The sequence below is a fragment of the Notolepis coatsorum genome, assembly GCF_963971535.1.
Source record: "Notolepis coatsorum genome assembly, chromosome: 5".
Taxonomy (NCBI): Eukaryota; Metazoa; Chordata; class Actinopteri; order Aulopiformes; family Paralepididae; genus Notolepis; species Notolepis coatsorum.
Window position 1 is genome coordinate 156,896,971 of NC_140169.1, and position 16,089 is coordinate 156,913,059.

Below are 16,089 nucleotides of genomic sequence, written 5' to 3' on the forward strand. Positions count from 1 at the left end.
AGACCGGCCGCGTGGCAAGCTCCACATCCTGGGGGTCGTCGTCATACAGGTGGGGAAGACTCACTTCCAGAGCACACACACACGTATAGGCCTGACAGGAAGTGGGACGGGGGAAGAGTCTGGCAGACGCACACGTCACTCAAACCAGGACAGGCCACCGTCATATACATAATAAGATAAGTAAAAAGTACCCAGAAATTATACTTAAGTGAAAGTACGGTACCGTCTCAAAATCTTACTCAAGTAAAAGTCAGAGTATCTGGCTAAAAACACACTTGAGTAAAACCTTTTTTTATTCCGGGGCAATGAAATGTTCCGTTTCGTCCTCTTCATCACTCGTACTATCGTTTGGGGCCATCTTCTGTAGCTTGTCACTCTGACTGTCTATTCTTCTGATAGCAGGTGTTTAATCAAAGATCCCTGCTTTCTAGTCTTGCACAAGGACCAATCAGCATGGGTATGGGCGTGTTCATTTCCATTGATAGGGATTTGATTGGCTGTTTGAAATAAAGCACGGCCGCAGGATTAATAACGTTAGCGTTAGTTCGGCCAAAAACAAATATACTAATTAAAATGGTTGGACCTGTGAGATTTGTACTTTGTACTTTGTAGGTCTGCATTTTAAATGTAAGGAGTAAAAAGTATGTTTTTTCCCCTCTGAAATGTAATTGAGTAAAAGTACAAGTATACAAACCTAATAATACTTGAGTAAAGTACAAATCCCCCAAAACAGTACTTAAGTATTATAATGAAGTACAATTACTCAAGTACTTTACACCCCTGAAGATAAGGTAAGATAAGTTATTCCTCTATTGATTCCCTTGGGGGGGGGGGGGAAGACAAATATGGGCAGGGTAATGGAAGAAAGACATAATATAGGCAATAAAATAGTTCCAGTAAAGATACAAATAAGTAGTGTAAACAGTGCGTGTCACTGTTTCATACTTCCTGTTGTTTGTTTTGTTCACTTGCCAAGATAACAGTTTTTAACCTTGACTGTCTTGTTCTGTTTTTATGCCCTGTAAGGTGACCTTGGGTGTCCTGAAAGGCATACTGTACATACATCTGCTTAGCACTATTTCTCAGTAATACTATGCCACACTTCTTTTCATTGTACTGTACTTGTATTGTATGATGACAATACATTTGAATCTAATCTAATCTAATCTAATGAAGATACAACATAATAACCTATCTATAAAATAGCCAGAATCAGTGGAGAGAAAGATAGAAAGATGATACATATTATGACACCTACCTCCCTGATAATCTCTGGTATTTGTTTTATGTTGTTACACAAATAAATATCCACTCACTTGACTCACTCACTCACTCACTCACTCACTCACTCACTCACTCACTCACTTGACTCACTCACTCACTCACTCACTCACTCACTCACTCACTCACTCACTCACTCACTCACTCACTCACTCACTCACTCACTCACTCACTCACTCACTCACTCACTCACTCACTGTTTCCATCACATGTTATCAGGGTTATATCACAAAACTAGTCCCCTTTCTCACAGATGAGACAGAGTATCTCTTAGCTGAACATGTTACAATCTAATCTAATCTAATATATTTATGACTAGATCTAAAAAAAAAAAAAAAAAAAAAGTTTAACAAATGACACTTGATTTAAATCTGTAAAATAGTTTCCCTCATTATTGTCCGTCTGCAAATCAATTGAATAGTAGCGAAATACAAATGCAAAAATGTATACTGTGACGTCTAGAGAGGTCTCGCTGACTCCACTTCCAGTCCATTACACACCGCCGCTGCAAATCTGGTGCCGCGCCACACAGTCAGAATCAATCATTCCTTACAAACACTAAGAACGGGCGGGCTCTGTGGCAACCGCCCATCTCCGTGGCAACCGCTGACCCCCCCCCCTCCCTCGGTGTCTGCTCCCTCCCCAGGTCCTGAAGAACCCCATTGTGTTCATGGTCGTCATCGGCATCGGCGCCCACTTCCTCCTGGACCGGACCATTCCGGCCTTCATGGCCGACTTCGTGGACGGCCTGGCCAACTCCTTCGGGGGCGCGGCCCTCTTCTACCTGGGCCTGTCCATGGTGGGCCAGCTGGGCAGGCTGACCAAGTCCACCGTCATGGCTCTGATCCTGCTCGTCACCGCCAAACTGTGAGTGTTATTATTATCACGGGAAATTCACTGTATTTGGCAACTGTTGCTGCCGGACATTTGCAGTTTTTTTACAGTTTTCTTTTTTACTATAGTCGAGTCACTAAATCTCAAGTCCGAGTCGAGTCTCGAGTCTCCGGTGTTTCCAAGTCCGAGTCCAAGTCCGAGTCACCAAAGAAGAGCCAGAGTCGAGTCCGAGTCGAGGCCCCCGTTACCCATAGTCAGAGTCCGAGTCCAAGTCATCAAGGTTGAGTCCACATTAAACATAAATGACACAACGGTCACCGTTTCAAAATGGAGTTTATTTACTTTGTGACACAATAGCCAAACAAATGCACTAGCAGCCAATCAATATCTTATGCCAAATGATTAGGGCCTATTACAAAATAAATAAATAAAAACAAAAAAAATTATTTATCAATGAACAAGTCCGAGTCTGCACCTTTCCGAGTCCGAATGCAGTCAATTGTTACCTTTTTCTGTGTTAACTCGAACCTTAGTAAGAGTACAGGAGAGTGTTATCTTCACTCTAGGGCTGAAGTGGTCATGTACAGTCACATACTGTTTTAACGTACTGTCCGGACTTCGGGGTAAATCCCTCTTGATGTGTGGTGGTGACAATAAACCACTGGAAACCGTTATCTTCAGGACTGTGCATTTATTTCCATTGTATTCTTCATATCATGCTGTTGACTAACGTTACATATCTCACAACAAGCTACCTGCTTCTGTTGTTCTTCCTGTGTACAGTCTGTCTCATCACATATTCGCTCCTTGCGTAGCTGACCTGTATGCGTGGGTGCCTCCCTCTTAAAGGAACAGACCATAACACTACCCCCACTCTGGATGGCAATTAACAATTAAATATAATAACATTCCAGCACCCCTATGACTACACACAAAATATCCTAAACAGATTACATAGACTTTTTTTCTTTTTCTTTTGAACACCCCTTGAGTCTCTGGAGTCCTTTAGGGTCACAATGCCCAAGAACATCTCCCCTTGACGGAGTAACAGTCCATAAGAAACAGGCCATAGGAAACAGTCCATTATAATCCTTAAGATAGTTGTTTCCCTTGAGAACAGGGTGAAATTGTGGAAGGTAGTGCAGTGTTAGGAGTTTAAACAGTCCACCTCCTTTCAGTGATTCTGAGGTTCCAACACACTCTGAAAAAGAAGCATGAAACACACCTACAGTACAACGCAACGAATACAGCCCCAATATAACCACAGCTCTAACTCAATATTAAAGGCAACCTCCCAGTATCCTCTCTAGCTTCTAACTGAGTAAAACACCTGCTTCACCCCAAAATAATTGTATGGTCTCACTTTTCTCACCGTAAACAAGATCACCACCAAAGTAAACGTACTCATGATGCCACAGTGCCTCAAGTTTTTTCTTTAACCAAAACAATACAAAGTCTTTCAAACAACAAACTCCTTTCAACTATTTTTTTCTTTAAACAGGAGTAATATAATTTTTTTTTTTTAGTAAGTCACCCACTCTCCATATTTATCTGGAGGTCTCCTGGTCCTGCTAGACCGGCCCCTGGATGTTTGGCACTGAGTGGAGTCCATAACCGTTGCTTTTTGAGTACGTTGCACTGCACTACCCCCACTAGCATGAACCTCCTCTGTACTCGAGGAGACTTGGGCTGTGTGTGGCGAAGAGGGGAAAGCAACAGGGCTCAAGGGAATGTCTGTAGATGACTCTGCTTCCTGTCCGCTATCACTCCCCGCCGCCGTATCCGGAAACAGATTAGCCAGGAACAGATCAGAGTCGATGAGGCTGGTATCTGGAATGGGTGGTAGAACCTCAGCAGGGTTCCAGACTTGTGCTTGTTCGATGACCCAGACATTATCCAACAGGGTACGGGAGTGGTATGGTTTGAGTTTGTCATGGTGCACTACTTTGACTTTTGCCTTAGGCCCCTTTTTGATGCGGTACACCAAGTCGTCCAGTTGGCCTAGGACAAAGTATGGCCCCTCGTATGATGGCAAGAATTTCCTCACCTTATCTCTTACTCTCTTGGTGCCTTTTACTAGGTGCCAGACAGCATCACCTGTGTGGTACAGAGTGCGGCAAACGTTCTTGTCATATTGCTTTTTGGCCCATTCCACAGACTGACCTAGGGCATCTCTGGCGATCTGGTGAGCAAGCTCCAGCCTTTCACGGAGCTGAGTGACATACTGTGGAGGAGTCTGGGCACTTTCATGGCCGGGTGGCAGACCAGCCACCAGGTCAATTGGCTCAGTCACTTCCCGCCCAAACAACATCATGTTGGGGGTAAACCCAGTGGAGCTGTGCTTTGTTGCCCTATAGGCCATTACAGCATAGGGAATCATGATATCCCAATCCCAGTGGCAGCGTTCAGCTGTTGTGGCTAAGATATTTTGCAGAGTGGCATTGAAACGTTCAACCTGTCCATCAGACTGTGGCCTGAAAGAAGTGGTGCGCGTCTTCTCTATTCCAAGTAGTTCACACATTTTCTGAAACACTTGTGATTCAAAATTGGTGCCCTTGTCACTGTGCAAAGTCTGAGGTGCTCCAAAACGACATACCCATTCAGAGGTGAATACTTCAGCGACAGTTACAGCCTGCTCATCTGGTAGGGGATAGGCTTCCACCCATTTGCTGAAGTAGTCTTGAACTACTAACACATAGCGACTATGACGATCAGTCTCGTTGAGGGGGCCCATTATATCCAGAGCCACTCGCTCCATAGGTGCTCCAACGCGGACAGTGCCCATGGGGGCCTGGGGTGTCTTAGAGGGCCTGGCTCTGGCAGCACAGCTAGCGCATGTGCGGCACCACAGCGTGACATCTTCTCTCATACGATACCAGTAGTATCTTGTCTGCAGACGGGTGAGAGTCCGATCCACTCCAAAGTGACCCCCCACAGGACCATCATGCATTTGTTTCAGGACATCTGACTGGTACATACGAGGTAGTATTATCTGAGGTTAGAATATGGTTTCCTCTGCACAATAGAAGCGTCGCACCAGAATACCTTCTTTGAAATACAGTCTTTTCCACTGACTCCAATATGTTTTGGTGGCCGGGCTATGGGGTGAGATCTCCGCCCATGAGGGACGTTCTGTTCCCTGTTCCAGCGCTTTCCTGATGGGAGTGATATCAGGGTCAGCTATCTGAGCCTCCCTCAGCTGCTCAACAGTCCAACCGTGGAATAATTGCGCCTCTGTAGTCTCTGTGAGAAGAATCCTTTCTTCAGTTTGTGAATTTCCATCAGACCTTAAGTCCTCCACACCTGTGCTTCCCATTCCAGGGGATGGGGAGTCCACTACCCCCACTAAGCTCAACTCTATGGGATGAGCTTCAGTAGTTCCTGCTGTCACACTACCGCCCAGGTCACACTGCACAGCCTGATGTCTTGACTTTTCCATGTTCAACAACGGGTCTGGCACTTTGCAAGGGCAGAACTGACGACAAGGCCTTCTAGACAGAACATCGGCATTGCAGTGCTGCCGTCCTGGGCGATGGATCACCTTGAAGTTGTATTCACCAAGCTTCTCAAGCCATCTGGCTAGCTGTCCCTCAGGCTCCTTCATCCGTATTAGCCAGCGGAGGCTACTATGATCCGTGCGGACGGTGAAAGATCTTCCCAGCAGGTACTGGCGGAAGTGTGATGTGAATTCCACCACGGCTAGCAACTCCCTCCGTGTGGTACAGTAGTTTTGTTCAGTCTGGGAGAGTCTTCTACTGCCATATGCCAGCACACGCTCCTCACCGTCCTGCATCTGATAAAGGACAGCTCCGATTCCAGTGTCACAAGCATCTGTGTCTAGAATGAGGTCCCCGGTATCAAGGGGGTAGCCAAGGACAGGTGCAGTGGTAAGTAGTTGCTTTAGTTTATCAAATGCCTCCTGGCATTCCTGTGTCCAGTGGAAACGGGCATACTTTTTGGTCAGGGCATGTAGAGGTTGAGCGACAGCAGCAAAGTCTTTTACAAAACGTCTGTAGTATGACGCGAGGCCTACAAACTGGCGGACCTCACTGACGTCGGATGGTGTAGGCCACTCTCTGACTTTCTGGACTTTCTGTGAGTCGGTAGCGACCCCCTGCTCGGAGACGATGTGCTCGAGGTAGGCTACTTGCCGTTGGAACAGGCAACACTTTGCTGGTTTCAATTTCAACTTGGCTTGGCGCAGTCGGTCAAACACCTGGGATAGCCGCTGCAGCATTTCTGGTACATCTTTTCCCAGTGTAATGATGTCATCTAAGTATACTAAGCAGGTCTCCCATTGCATGCCAGCAAGGACGCGGTCCATTAGACGTTGAAATGTTGCTGGGGCGTTACATAGCCCAAACGGCATGACATTCCACTCAAAGAGCCCCTTCCTGCTGCAGAATGCTGAGGCCTTGCATGCTCTGGGGGTTAGTTCCACCTGCCAATAGCCAGATGCAAGGTCCAGAGTGCTGAACCATTTGGCGCTGGATAAGGTGTCCAGAGTATCTTGAATACGAGGTAATGGGTACGCATCTTTAATGGTACAGTCATTCAAAGCCCTGTAGTCCACACAGAGACGATAAGTATCGTCCTTTTTGCGTACCATGACAATGGGCGCGGCCCAACTGCTGTGGCTGTTACGGGCGAGTCCAGTCTCGAGGCTCTGCTGTATCTGCTGGTCAGCATTCAGTTGTTTTTCCTGGGCCATGCGGCGGGGGTGTTGTTTCACTGGGACACCTGGCAGGGTTTGAATGTCATGTTGCACTAGGTTAGTACGGCCTAGGTCAGTGGGTCCTGTAGAGAAGATGTCGCCGTAGTCTTGCAGGAGCTTCGCTAGACTGCACTTTTCCCCGGTAGTTAGCTCAATGGAACTCTGGGCGTACAGAGTGGTGAGATGTTCTGGCACGGTGGGGAAGGCACGGTCGGACTGTTGGGATTCAGTGATGATGGTAGGGGGCTCCATTATCTCAACAGACTGGAGAAACCCTGCTACAGCTCCTTTCTTGATGGTAACATCAGTGGTTCCTGGGTTAAATACTCTGATTGGTATACTCTTACTGGGCTGGGCTCCTACTAAGACCCGGGCCACCAGCAATCGGTGCTTCTCAACAAAGCCTTTTGTAGGGCATAGCATCACCTCTCCTTTCACAGGGGTCCGGAAATGAGCATTTCCCGGTATAATGTACTCACATCCTGGTGCTAGGACTGTGGTGCGAGCTACTCTTACTGCATGTGCTCTCGGCCTGTTGTCCGGATGGAAGTATGGTATTTGTTCACCGAACAACACAATCTTTCGGTTGCCAAAGTCCAGATGTGCTCTTGACTGCTCTAAGAATGGATGGCCCAGGATGGCCTCAGCACTGCCTGACAGGTCGGCAAGTATGAAATCTACACCCACAGTATGGCTGCCAATCTGAACAGGTAAGTGAGCTTCACCCAAGGCAGGGACATTCCCAGGACCAATGCCATGCAGGGACTGTACAGTTGATGGCTGGATAGGTGGTCTGACCTCCGGGTGGATAGAATTATAGTATCGCAAAGGCAGCACATTTCTCCCTGCCCCAGAGTCTAAGATGGCACAAATCTCCATGTCATACATCAGCAGGTGGATACACATTTCTGGGCTCTCACCTTTACCACTGGACCCTCTGGGTGCATTTTGGTTTTTGGAGACATTCAAAACTGTGTCCGCCTGCAGCTTAGTTGGGTTTGTTAGAGAGTGGCAATTACGCCACATGTGTCCAATACCCGAGCAGTTGTGACAGCGGATGCTATCCCAATTTGTATCTTTTTGTTTCCTTTGTTTGTATTGCGCGGGGTGGTTCTGGTTCTGCTTTGTGGGTGCTGGTGCTGCACCATTATTTCCCTCAGCTTCATCAGAGTGGGCATAATCGTGCACCATAGCCATTCTGGTTCTCCGCTCAGCTACATTCCGTGCTCCAGTCTGCATGAGCTGTGCAACGCTGGTAGCTGCTCTCCTGGTAGTTTCATAACGACGAGCAATGTCGTAAGCTTGGGCTAATGTGCGAGGTCGGTCTTCTAGGAGCTTCTGAATAATGTTGGCGTCCCCCATAGCATTAGTGAACACCTCAACACTGATTGCATCCTGCTCCTTTTCAGAAGGGTCAGCGTATGCAATAGACACTTTCTCATATATGTCGTCCCTCAAGATGTGTAGTGCCTCACCTGGCAGGCGGATTCGTTGCCTTAACTCGATGGCAACAGCCACTGCATACTCTGATGATGGGCCATAAGCAACCTCCACCTCCTCAACAATGTCTCTGTAGTCCCAGCGTGCTGACCTTGGGTTGCGGTGGACCACTGCTCCTGCTGCACCTATGAGACAGAACCTCAACTGGACAGCCATAGTGTTCTCTGACCAGCGATTAGCTTCAGCACAGCTCTCAAAGCGCTGCAAGAAGTCCTTCCATGGTGTGGTGCCATCATACTGACCCGGTTGTAGTGTAGGAATCCTCTCTCGCTGAACACTGTCGTCCTCGCTGTCTGAAGACTGGTTGTACTGCACACGCCGGGGCAGCCGGCCACTTGGATGGAAGCCTGCTCGCCTGCGATGGGACTGATCATAGCCATAAGTCACAGCTTCATTACCTCCATGGACCGGTGTACTCTGCCTGTGGTGTACAGCGGCCTCTGGCTGCACCTGACGGGAACACACACCCGGTGTCACAGGAGTGGAAAGCAGGGTTGCAGGTTCAATATGTGGGGAATAGACTGTCACATTGTTCATAGGTGTGCTCTCCATAAAGGCTGCTGGTTTAGCAGCAATGCAGGGGTTAATGTTATGGGTAGCTGCATCTCCTATGGTCATTGAATGCATTTGTCCATACAACATATTCATATGGGGAGGCTCAGTTCCATAATGACTTTGCTGCATTTCAATGCCACTGTCTCTCATACTTTGATCATTCATATGAGCAAAGGGGTTTGTGCTGACAACGACAGATGAGCACATGGGTAATTGTCACTGGCCATTATCAATGGCTTATTACGTGCAGTAAATGGGTTTGACATTGCACCAGTAGGGGGCAGCTGATCCTCTGTTATGAACGGGTTGAGGCTTTGTCCATGTTGGTACTTCATTTCACGTCTCAGGTTAGCGACATCAGACTGAGAGTACATGGTTGTAGTTGTGGGGGTTAACATGAATGGGTTAGAGTAGTTGATCACTTGCTCTTCATAGTTGGTAATTTCCCCGTCAACATTACTTCCATGGGCCGTCATCATCTCAACTCAGTTCATTGACTGACGAAATTGCCTTGTGCGTCCGTTAGCATGAGTTAGCATGAGCTAACTATACGTGTCCATAGTTTACAACTCACTGATGAAATCAGGATTTTTCATATCCCGGACTCGAGCCCCCAATGTTACCTTTTTCTGTGTTAACTCGAACCTTAGTAAGAGTACAGGAGAGTGTTATCTTCACTCTAGGGCCGAAGTGGTCACGTACAGTCACGTACTGTTTTAACGTACTGTCCGGACTTCGGGGTAAATCCCTCTTGATGTGTGGTGGTGACAATAAACCACTGGAAACCGTTATCTTCAGGACTGTGCATTTATTTCCATTGTATTCTTCATATCATGCTGTTGACTAACGTTACATATCTCACAACAAGCTACCTGCTTCTGTTGTTCTTCCTGTGTACAGTCTGTCTCATCACATATTCGCTCCTTGCGTAGCTGACCTGTATGCGTGGGTGCCTCCCTCTTAAAGGAACAGACCATAATCTTATAACACAATGCTCGAGTCCAAGTCCAAGTCATCTGTGCTCGAGTCCAAGTCGAGTCCTGGACTCGAGTCCTACAACAACACTGCCTGTCAGTGAGTCCCAGTCTTAAGACTCTGTCTGTGGCTGTCAGTGAGTCCCTGTCTTAAGACTCTGTCTGTGGCTGTCAGTGAGTCCCAGTCTTAAGACTCGGTGTGTGTGGGGCGCCCCAGTGGCGAACCACATAGCGCGCTCAGCCGCGACACGGCCGACCCGGGTTCGACTCCCGAACCCGTCGTTATTTGCCGAATGTCTTCCCTCCACTCTGTCTCCCATTCCTCCTCTGTCTCTCTCTACTGGACTGCCCAGTAGCAATAAAGCGATAAAACACCAAAAGCAAATCTTAAAAAATACTCTGTCTGTGGCTGTCAGTGAGTCCCAGCCTTAAGACTCTGTCTGTGGCTGTCAGTGAGTCCCAGTCTTAAGACTCTGTCTGTGGCTGTCAGTGAGTCCCAGCCTTAAGGGATGCCCCGATCACATTTTTTGCCACCGATACCAATCACCGATCATCTTGAGCCATATCGGCCGATACCGATCCGATACCGATAGTTTTTGGTATAAAAAAAAATATATATATATATAGACTGACCCAGTGACTACATGAGGCATTGTCTAACGCAGTGGTTCTCAAACTGTGGTACGCGTACCACTAGTGGTACTTGGTGGTACTGCTGGTGGTACTTGAAAACATTTCCAAAAAAAAAAAAAAAAAAATTGCAGTCAGGCCACTGAACTTAGAAGCAGGCCAGGCCAGTGTTTCTGGTTGCGGCAGCGCGATAGTTAGATAATCTAAGTGGGGAACAACCAGGAGATCACTGTGACAGAGAGTAATGCAGTCTAAACAGTCATACATCTTTAATTCAACTTCAGCCCTGATCATAACCATTTATTTTTAGATTTCTTGTAATGTCAGATAAAAAATGAAATACTCCCACTTTTCTGAAAAGAGTTGGTGTTAAATCTGACATTACAAAAAATCCATCAAAATATGTGTTGCTGCTAATCATTGACACATGCCTAGCCTGTAATAATCCCCCCCAGAAAAATGTACTTTGCATTTGATATATTGTAAATATTTTACTTTTTGTGTGTTTTTTTTAACAATAATTTGTGATGCCATCACACAAACTGGCATTTAAAGGGTAAACATTCAAAAATGTATTGAATATGTGTTTTCTTTTCTTTTTTACAATAATTTGTGATGCCCATCACAAACACTGGCATTTAAAGGGTAAAAACTCAAAAATGCCTGCACCAGAATGCAGGAAATTAAGTTTTTGTAACAAAATAATTGTGTGTGTGTGTGTGTGTGTGTGTGTGTGTGTGTGTGTGTGTGTGTGTGTGTGTGTGTGTGTGTGTGTGTGTGTGTGTGTGTGTGTGTGTGTGTGTGTGTGTGTGTGTGTGTGTGTGTGTGTGTGTGTGTTTGTGTGTGTGTGTGTGTGTGAGTGTGAGAGAGAATGACGGACAATTGCTTGCTGTGTGAGAGAAAGAGAGAGTGAGAGAGAGAGAAAGATAGAGAGAGAATTAAGTACATTTGCTGAAATACAGTTGTTCTTAATTTTCTCACTTGCTATGTGAGAATGTTAGTTATTATGTTCTCAATGCCCCTTGCATTGTATGAGTTGTGTGGAAGCGTTTGCTAGTTCTAGTGCTATCCCTTTGTACATTGTGGCTGTGTCTGACAAAAGTTAACAATAAATAATGGTATTAGGAATACATTTGCCTCCTGCGTGAACTGTGCATAGCTAATAGACTGTATTTTAACGCCGGTCATATGGTGGTACTTGGAGAGCCAGCTACGTTCTCAGGTGGTACTTGGTGTAAAAAGTTTGAGAACCACTGGTCTAACATTATCTAGCTGGCTAGCTACTGATATATTATTATTTTTTTTTAAATGTAATAAAAAATATATATTATATAATCATACTTGTAGTTGTATTATCTGCGAGACATCGCCACCACGCAACAAGTCAAAATGCTTGCTATCTGCAAACAGCTCCACTGTCTGTGTGTACTCGAGTAGCCTCCAGCTACGGCCAGGATTCTCCGGCGCTGCAGCTGGACCCTATTGGTATAAATCACATTCAGCATGCCCTCAGCTCGAATACGCATCGAATCAATGTTATAAGACATTGATATCAGGAGCTATCTGTAGCTACTGCTAGCCGGCTAGATAACGTTAAGACAACGCCTCAGTGAACTATTTAGTTTAGAGCTAACGTGAGCTAACGTGAGCTACCGAGTCAACGGAGGTAACTTATCATGCACTCGACTATTGCTGGAGCATTTGTTGATATCAGCAGCTATCAGTAGCTAGCCAGCTAGATAACGTTAGACAATGCCTCATGTAGTCACTGGGTAATTTAGTTTAAAGGGGAACTATCTTATAAATGGCCTTTTTCAGTGTTTAGCATTGTTTCCTAGCTATGTGGACTTATATTAATATGATCTATGTCTCTAATTCTCATATTGGCGCATTCTTCCAATTCTCCTCTCACAATATTCACCCTCACTGAACTGAGTCATCTGAAAATGTGCTGATTTGTGATGTCAGAGAGACACCGCTGCATGATAATGTTCAGGCGGTGCAGTGGTATAGGAGCCCAGGCTCAAAACGGCTTAAGATCTTGAGGTAGAAAAATGCTGTTTTTGAGGACTTCATTAGAAATAAAAAACAATGAATTAAAAAAAATAAAAAATTACAGAGGTGTTCCATAAACTCACAGGAATTGTGTAAAAGTGCCCAAATAGTGAAAGAAATAGTAAAATAGTTCCCCTTTAAACAGTAACGTTAGCTCGGTAGGTAGCCAACGTTAGCTCACGTTGCATGCACCAGACTAATAGCAGACTGCGAGGCATAGGAGCCTCTTGTTTACACGAGTGCGGGAGGGGCTGGGCCCGGGGAGGAGGAGGGGCCGTACGCTGCAGGCAGCTGTGTGTCTGAGAGAGAAGTCAGCAGTGAGATCTCCGCTAAGAATTGGATCATGTTTTTCGATCGGTTTTGACGATCGGCGAAAATAAAGCATTATCACAGATCACCGATCTCATATTTATACTGAATATCGGCCGATACCGATCGCTGGCCGATCGATCGGGGCATGTCTGTGGCTGTCAGTGGGTCCCAGTCTTAAGACTCTGTCTGTGGCTGTCAGTGAGTCCCAGTCTTAAGACTCTGTATGTGGCTGTTCTCCGTACTTACAGACAGGTCCACCGCAAATTTGTGGAATTCCTGAACAGACGCCACATAATTAACAGCTTCTTTGGCTGCGTGACAGCCTCTAGCTTGCACCATAATAGGGAGGTGTAGTCTGACGTCGCTTTAGTTTCCCGCGAGGTCTACCCGTATAGGCACATTTCGGCCAATCAAAGTAGACTATACAAATCCTTAGTCTGGGACAGGCCTAGTAGGTAGTAATATAGGCAAGGCAGATTATTTAGTGGAAGAGTGCATGATGAGAAGACGGTAAGAAGGTTATATATTTTTTTCTCTTTCATTTCAGATATTGATTGAAGAAGTGTGTTTTTAGTCGACGGCGAAAGATTTGTTGTAACTGTGGTGGGAAGTTCGTTCCTCCATTGTGGAGCGAGGACTGATTTGCACTACATCCCTACCAATTTATTTTGCATTTTGTTTAGCATTTTGTACTTTGTATATTGTATATTTTGTATAGTGTTTGGTCTTTATTCTTTTTGTTTTACTGTATGAAGCACAATCTCAGGAGGGTCCTACAGAACCTAGCATTTCACTGTAAAGTACATTATGTACCTTATATGTGACAAATAAAACGAAACTTGAAATTGCAAAACAAACTGGAAGGGCACTCAGATGAGAGGCCTACGCCTGCGACAGTGGCGGACTCAGGCTGTTTGAAGGGCAGGGGCGAAAATAAAAAAGGGCACTTAAGCGCGCGTTTTTCAACTGTGGGGGCACCAATAGGGCACATCCTCTAATTTCTTTCACTCAAAAGGGCACTTAAGCGCGCGTTTTTCAACCGTGGGGGCACCAATAGGGCACATCCTCTCATTTCTTTCACTCAAAAGGGCACTTAAGCGCGCATTTTTCAATCGTGGGGGCACCAATAGGGCACATCCTCTAATTTCTTTCACTCAAAAGGGCACTTTAGCACGCGTTTTTCAACCGTGGGGGCACCAATAGGGCACATCCTCTAATTTCTTTCACTCAAAAGGGCACTTAAGCGCGCGTTTTTCAACCATGGGGGCACCAATAGGGCACATCCTCTCATTTCTTTCACTCAAAAGGGCACTTTTGTTATGGTTTGTAACCGACCCCAATCGCACAACACAAGACAGGTATGAGAGTAAGCCAAGAACTGGGCATTTATTGAAACACACAGAAAACGGCACTGTCCCTTTAAGGGAGAACACAAATTACTGGAAAACAAGAAATGGGAAAAAGGCACAGTGCCTTTAAGAGGCGAGCTGGCTAAGGGGAAGGCTAAGGGAAACAGGACAGGGCAAGGGACAAGGGCAGGAACTGGGAGGACTAGGAGGACTGGACAGGGATGCCTAGGAGGACTAGGAGGACTGGACAGGGAGGACTAGGATGACTAGGAGGACTGGACAGGGAGGACTAGGAGGACTAGAGAGGGGAAACAGGGACAGAGGCCCGCGGAGGCGGGCTGGGGACAGGGAGGACTAGGAGGACTAGAAGGACTGGACAGGGAGGACTAGGAGGACTAGAGGACTGGACAGGGAGGACTAGGAGGACTAGAGAGGGGAAACAGGAACAGAGGCCAGCGGAGGCGGGCTGGGGACAGGGAAGACTAGGAGGACTAGAAGGACTGGACAGGGAGGACTAGGAGGACTAGAGGACTGGACAGGGAGGACTAGGAGGACTAGAGAGGGGAAACAGGAACAGAGGCCTGCGGAGGCGGGCTGGGGACAGGGAAGACTAGGAGGACAAGAAGACTGGGATACAAGCATTAGAAGAATGTTGCTGCTCTGCAGCTTCTCCCGGGAAGGTTCGTCTGAGGAATCTGACAGTGACGTCAGAGCCGCTCTGCAGAATCCTCTCGGCAGCTCTCCGAGGTGGAAACGGGACAGAGAGGGAGAGAGAGAGCGGGTTAGCTCAGAGTACAGTTGGGAACAGAGCAGGTGACAGGAGAAGTGACTTGTCCCAAAACAGAGTAATCCAAGTGACTGAATCTTCGGTGTAAATACACACTGCAAGTAATGTCCCAACAACAATCCACGTGATAGAATCCTCGGTGCAAATACACACAGTGAGCGAAGTCCCAATTATAATCCAAGTGATAATATCTTCGGTGTGAATACACACAGTAAGCGATGTCCCAATAATAATCCAGGTGAAAATATCTTCAGTGTGAAATCACACAGTGAGCAAAGTTCAAGCAAATATCCCAAATGAACAAGCAGGCACAGGGTGAGTGACAGTCTGAACAAAAGCAGGATCTCTTCAGTGTTTAACACACACGAAAAATGATAGGGTCAAAAGACAGTCTTGCAAAACTCACCCAGGCGCTGTGCGTAAAGAGAGCAGGATCAAACAGGGCGAGCGCGTCGCTACGGGGATCGGGTTGTCCAAGCGGAATACTGAGTGGTGCGCGGCTGTTTGGAGTACGCGCCGGTACGGAGAGCGCGTCTGGCTCGGAGGTCTGGATGCGCGTCAGGATGCGCGTCTGGAGTGAAGAGCGCGTCTGCTGCGCGGAGGTCTGGATGCGTGTCTGGATGCGCGTCTGGAGTGAAGATCGCGTCTGCTGCGCGGAGGTCTGGATGCGCGTCTGGAGTGAAGAGCGCATCTGCTGCGCGGAGGTCTGGATGCGCGTCTGGATGCGTGTCTGGAGTGAAGAGCGCGTCTGTTGCGCGGAGGTCTGGATGCGCGTCTGGATGCGCGTCTGGAGTGAAGAGCGCGTCTGCTGCGCGGAGGTCTGGATGCGCGTCTGGATGCGCGTCTGGAGTGAAGAGCGCGTCTGCTGTGCGGAGGTCTGGATGCGCGTCTGGGCGTCTGCTGCGCGGAGGTCTGGATGCGCGTCTGGACGTCTTCTGCGCGGAGGTCTGAAGTGGAACACTGGAATACCTCCTGTGGAAGTTTAGAGAGCGCAGTCCAGTGTCTCCTTCCAGGCAAACGGCGACAGGAGGCGAAGGCTTGAGCGCATCTCACGCCGGAGATGAAAACAGCATAACAGACAGAAACCGAAACTCCCAT

General features: G+C 47.0%; 1 protein-coding gene across 1 annotated transcript in view; it reads left to right on the forward strand.

The window, feature by feature from the left end:
• gpr155a (G protein-coupled receptor 155a) overlaps positions 1 to 16,089 on the forward strand; it is a 130,856-nt gene that overhangs the window by 12,022 nt on the left and 102,745 nt on the right. The window contains exons 3-4 of the mRNA XM_084314870.1: positions 3 to 49; positions 1,928 to 2,148. Coding sequence (XP_084170996.1) covers positions 3 to 49; positions 1,928 to 2,148 — 268 coding nt within the window. The remainder of the gene's footprint in view (positions 1 to 2; positions 50 to 1,927; positions 2,149 to 16,089) is intronic.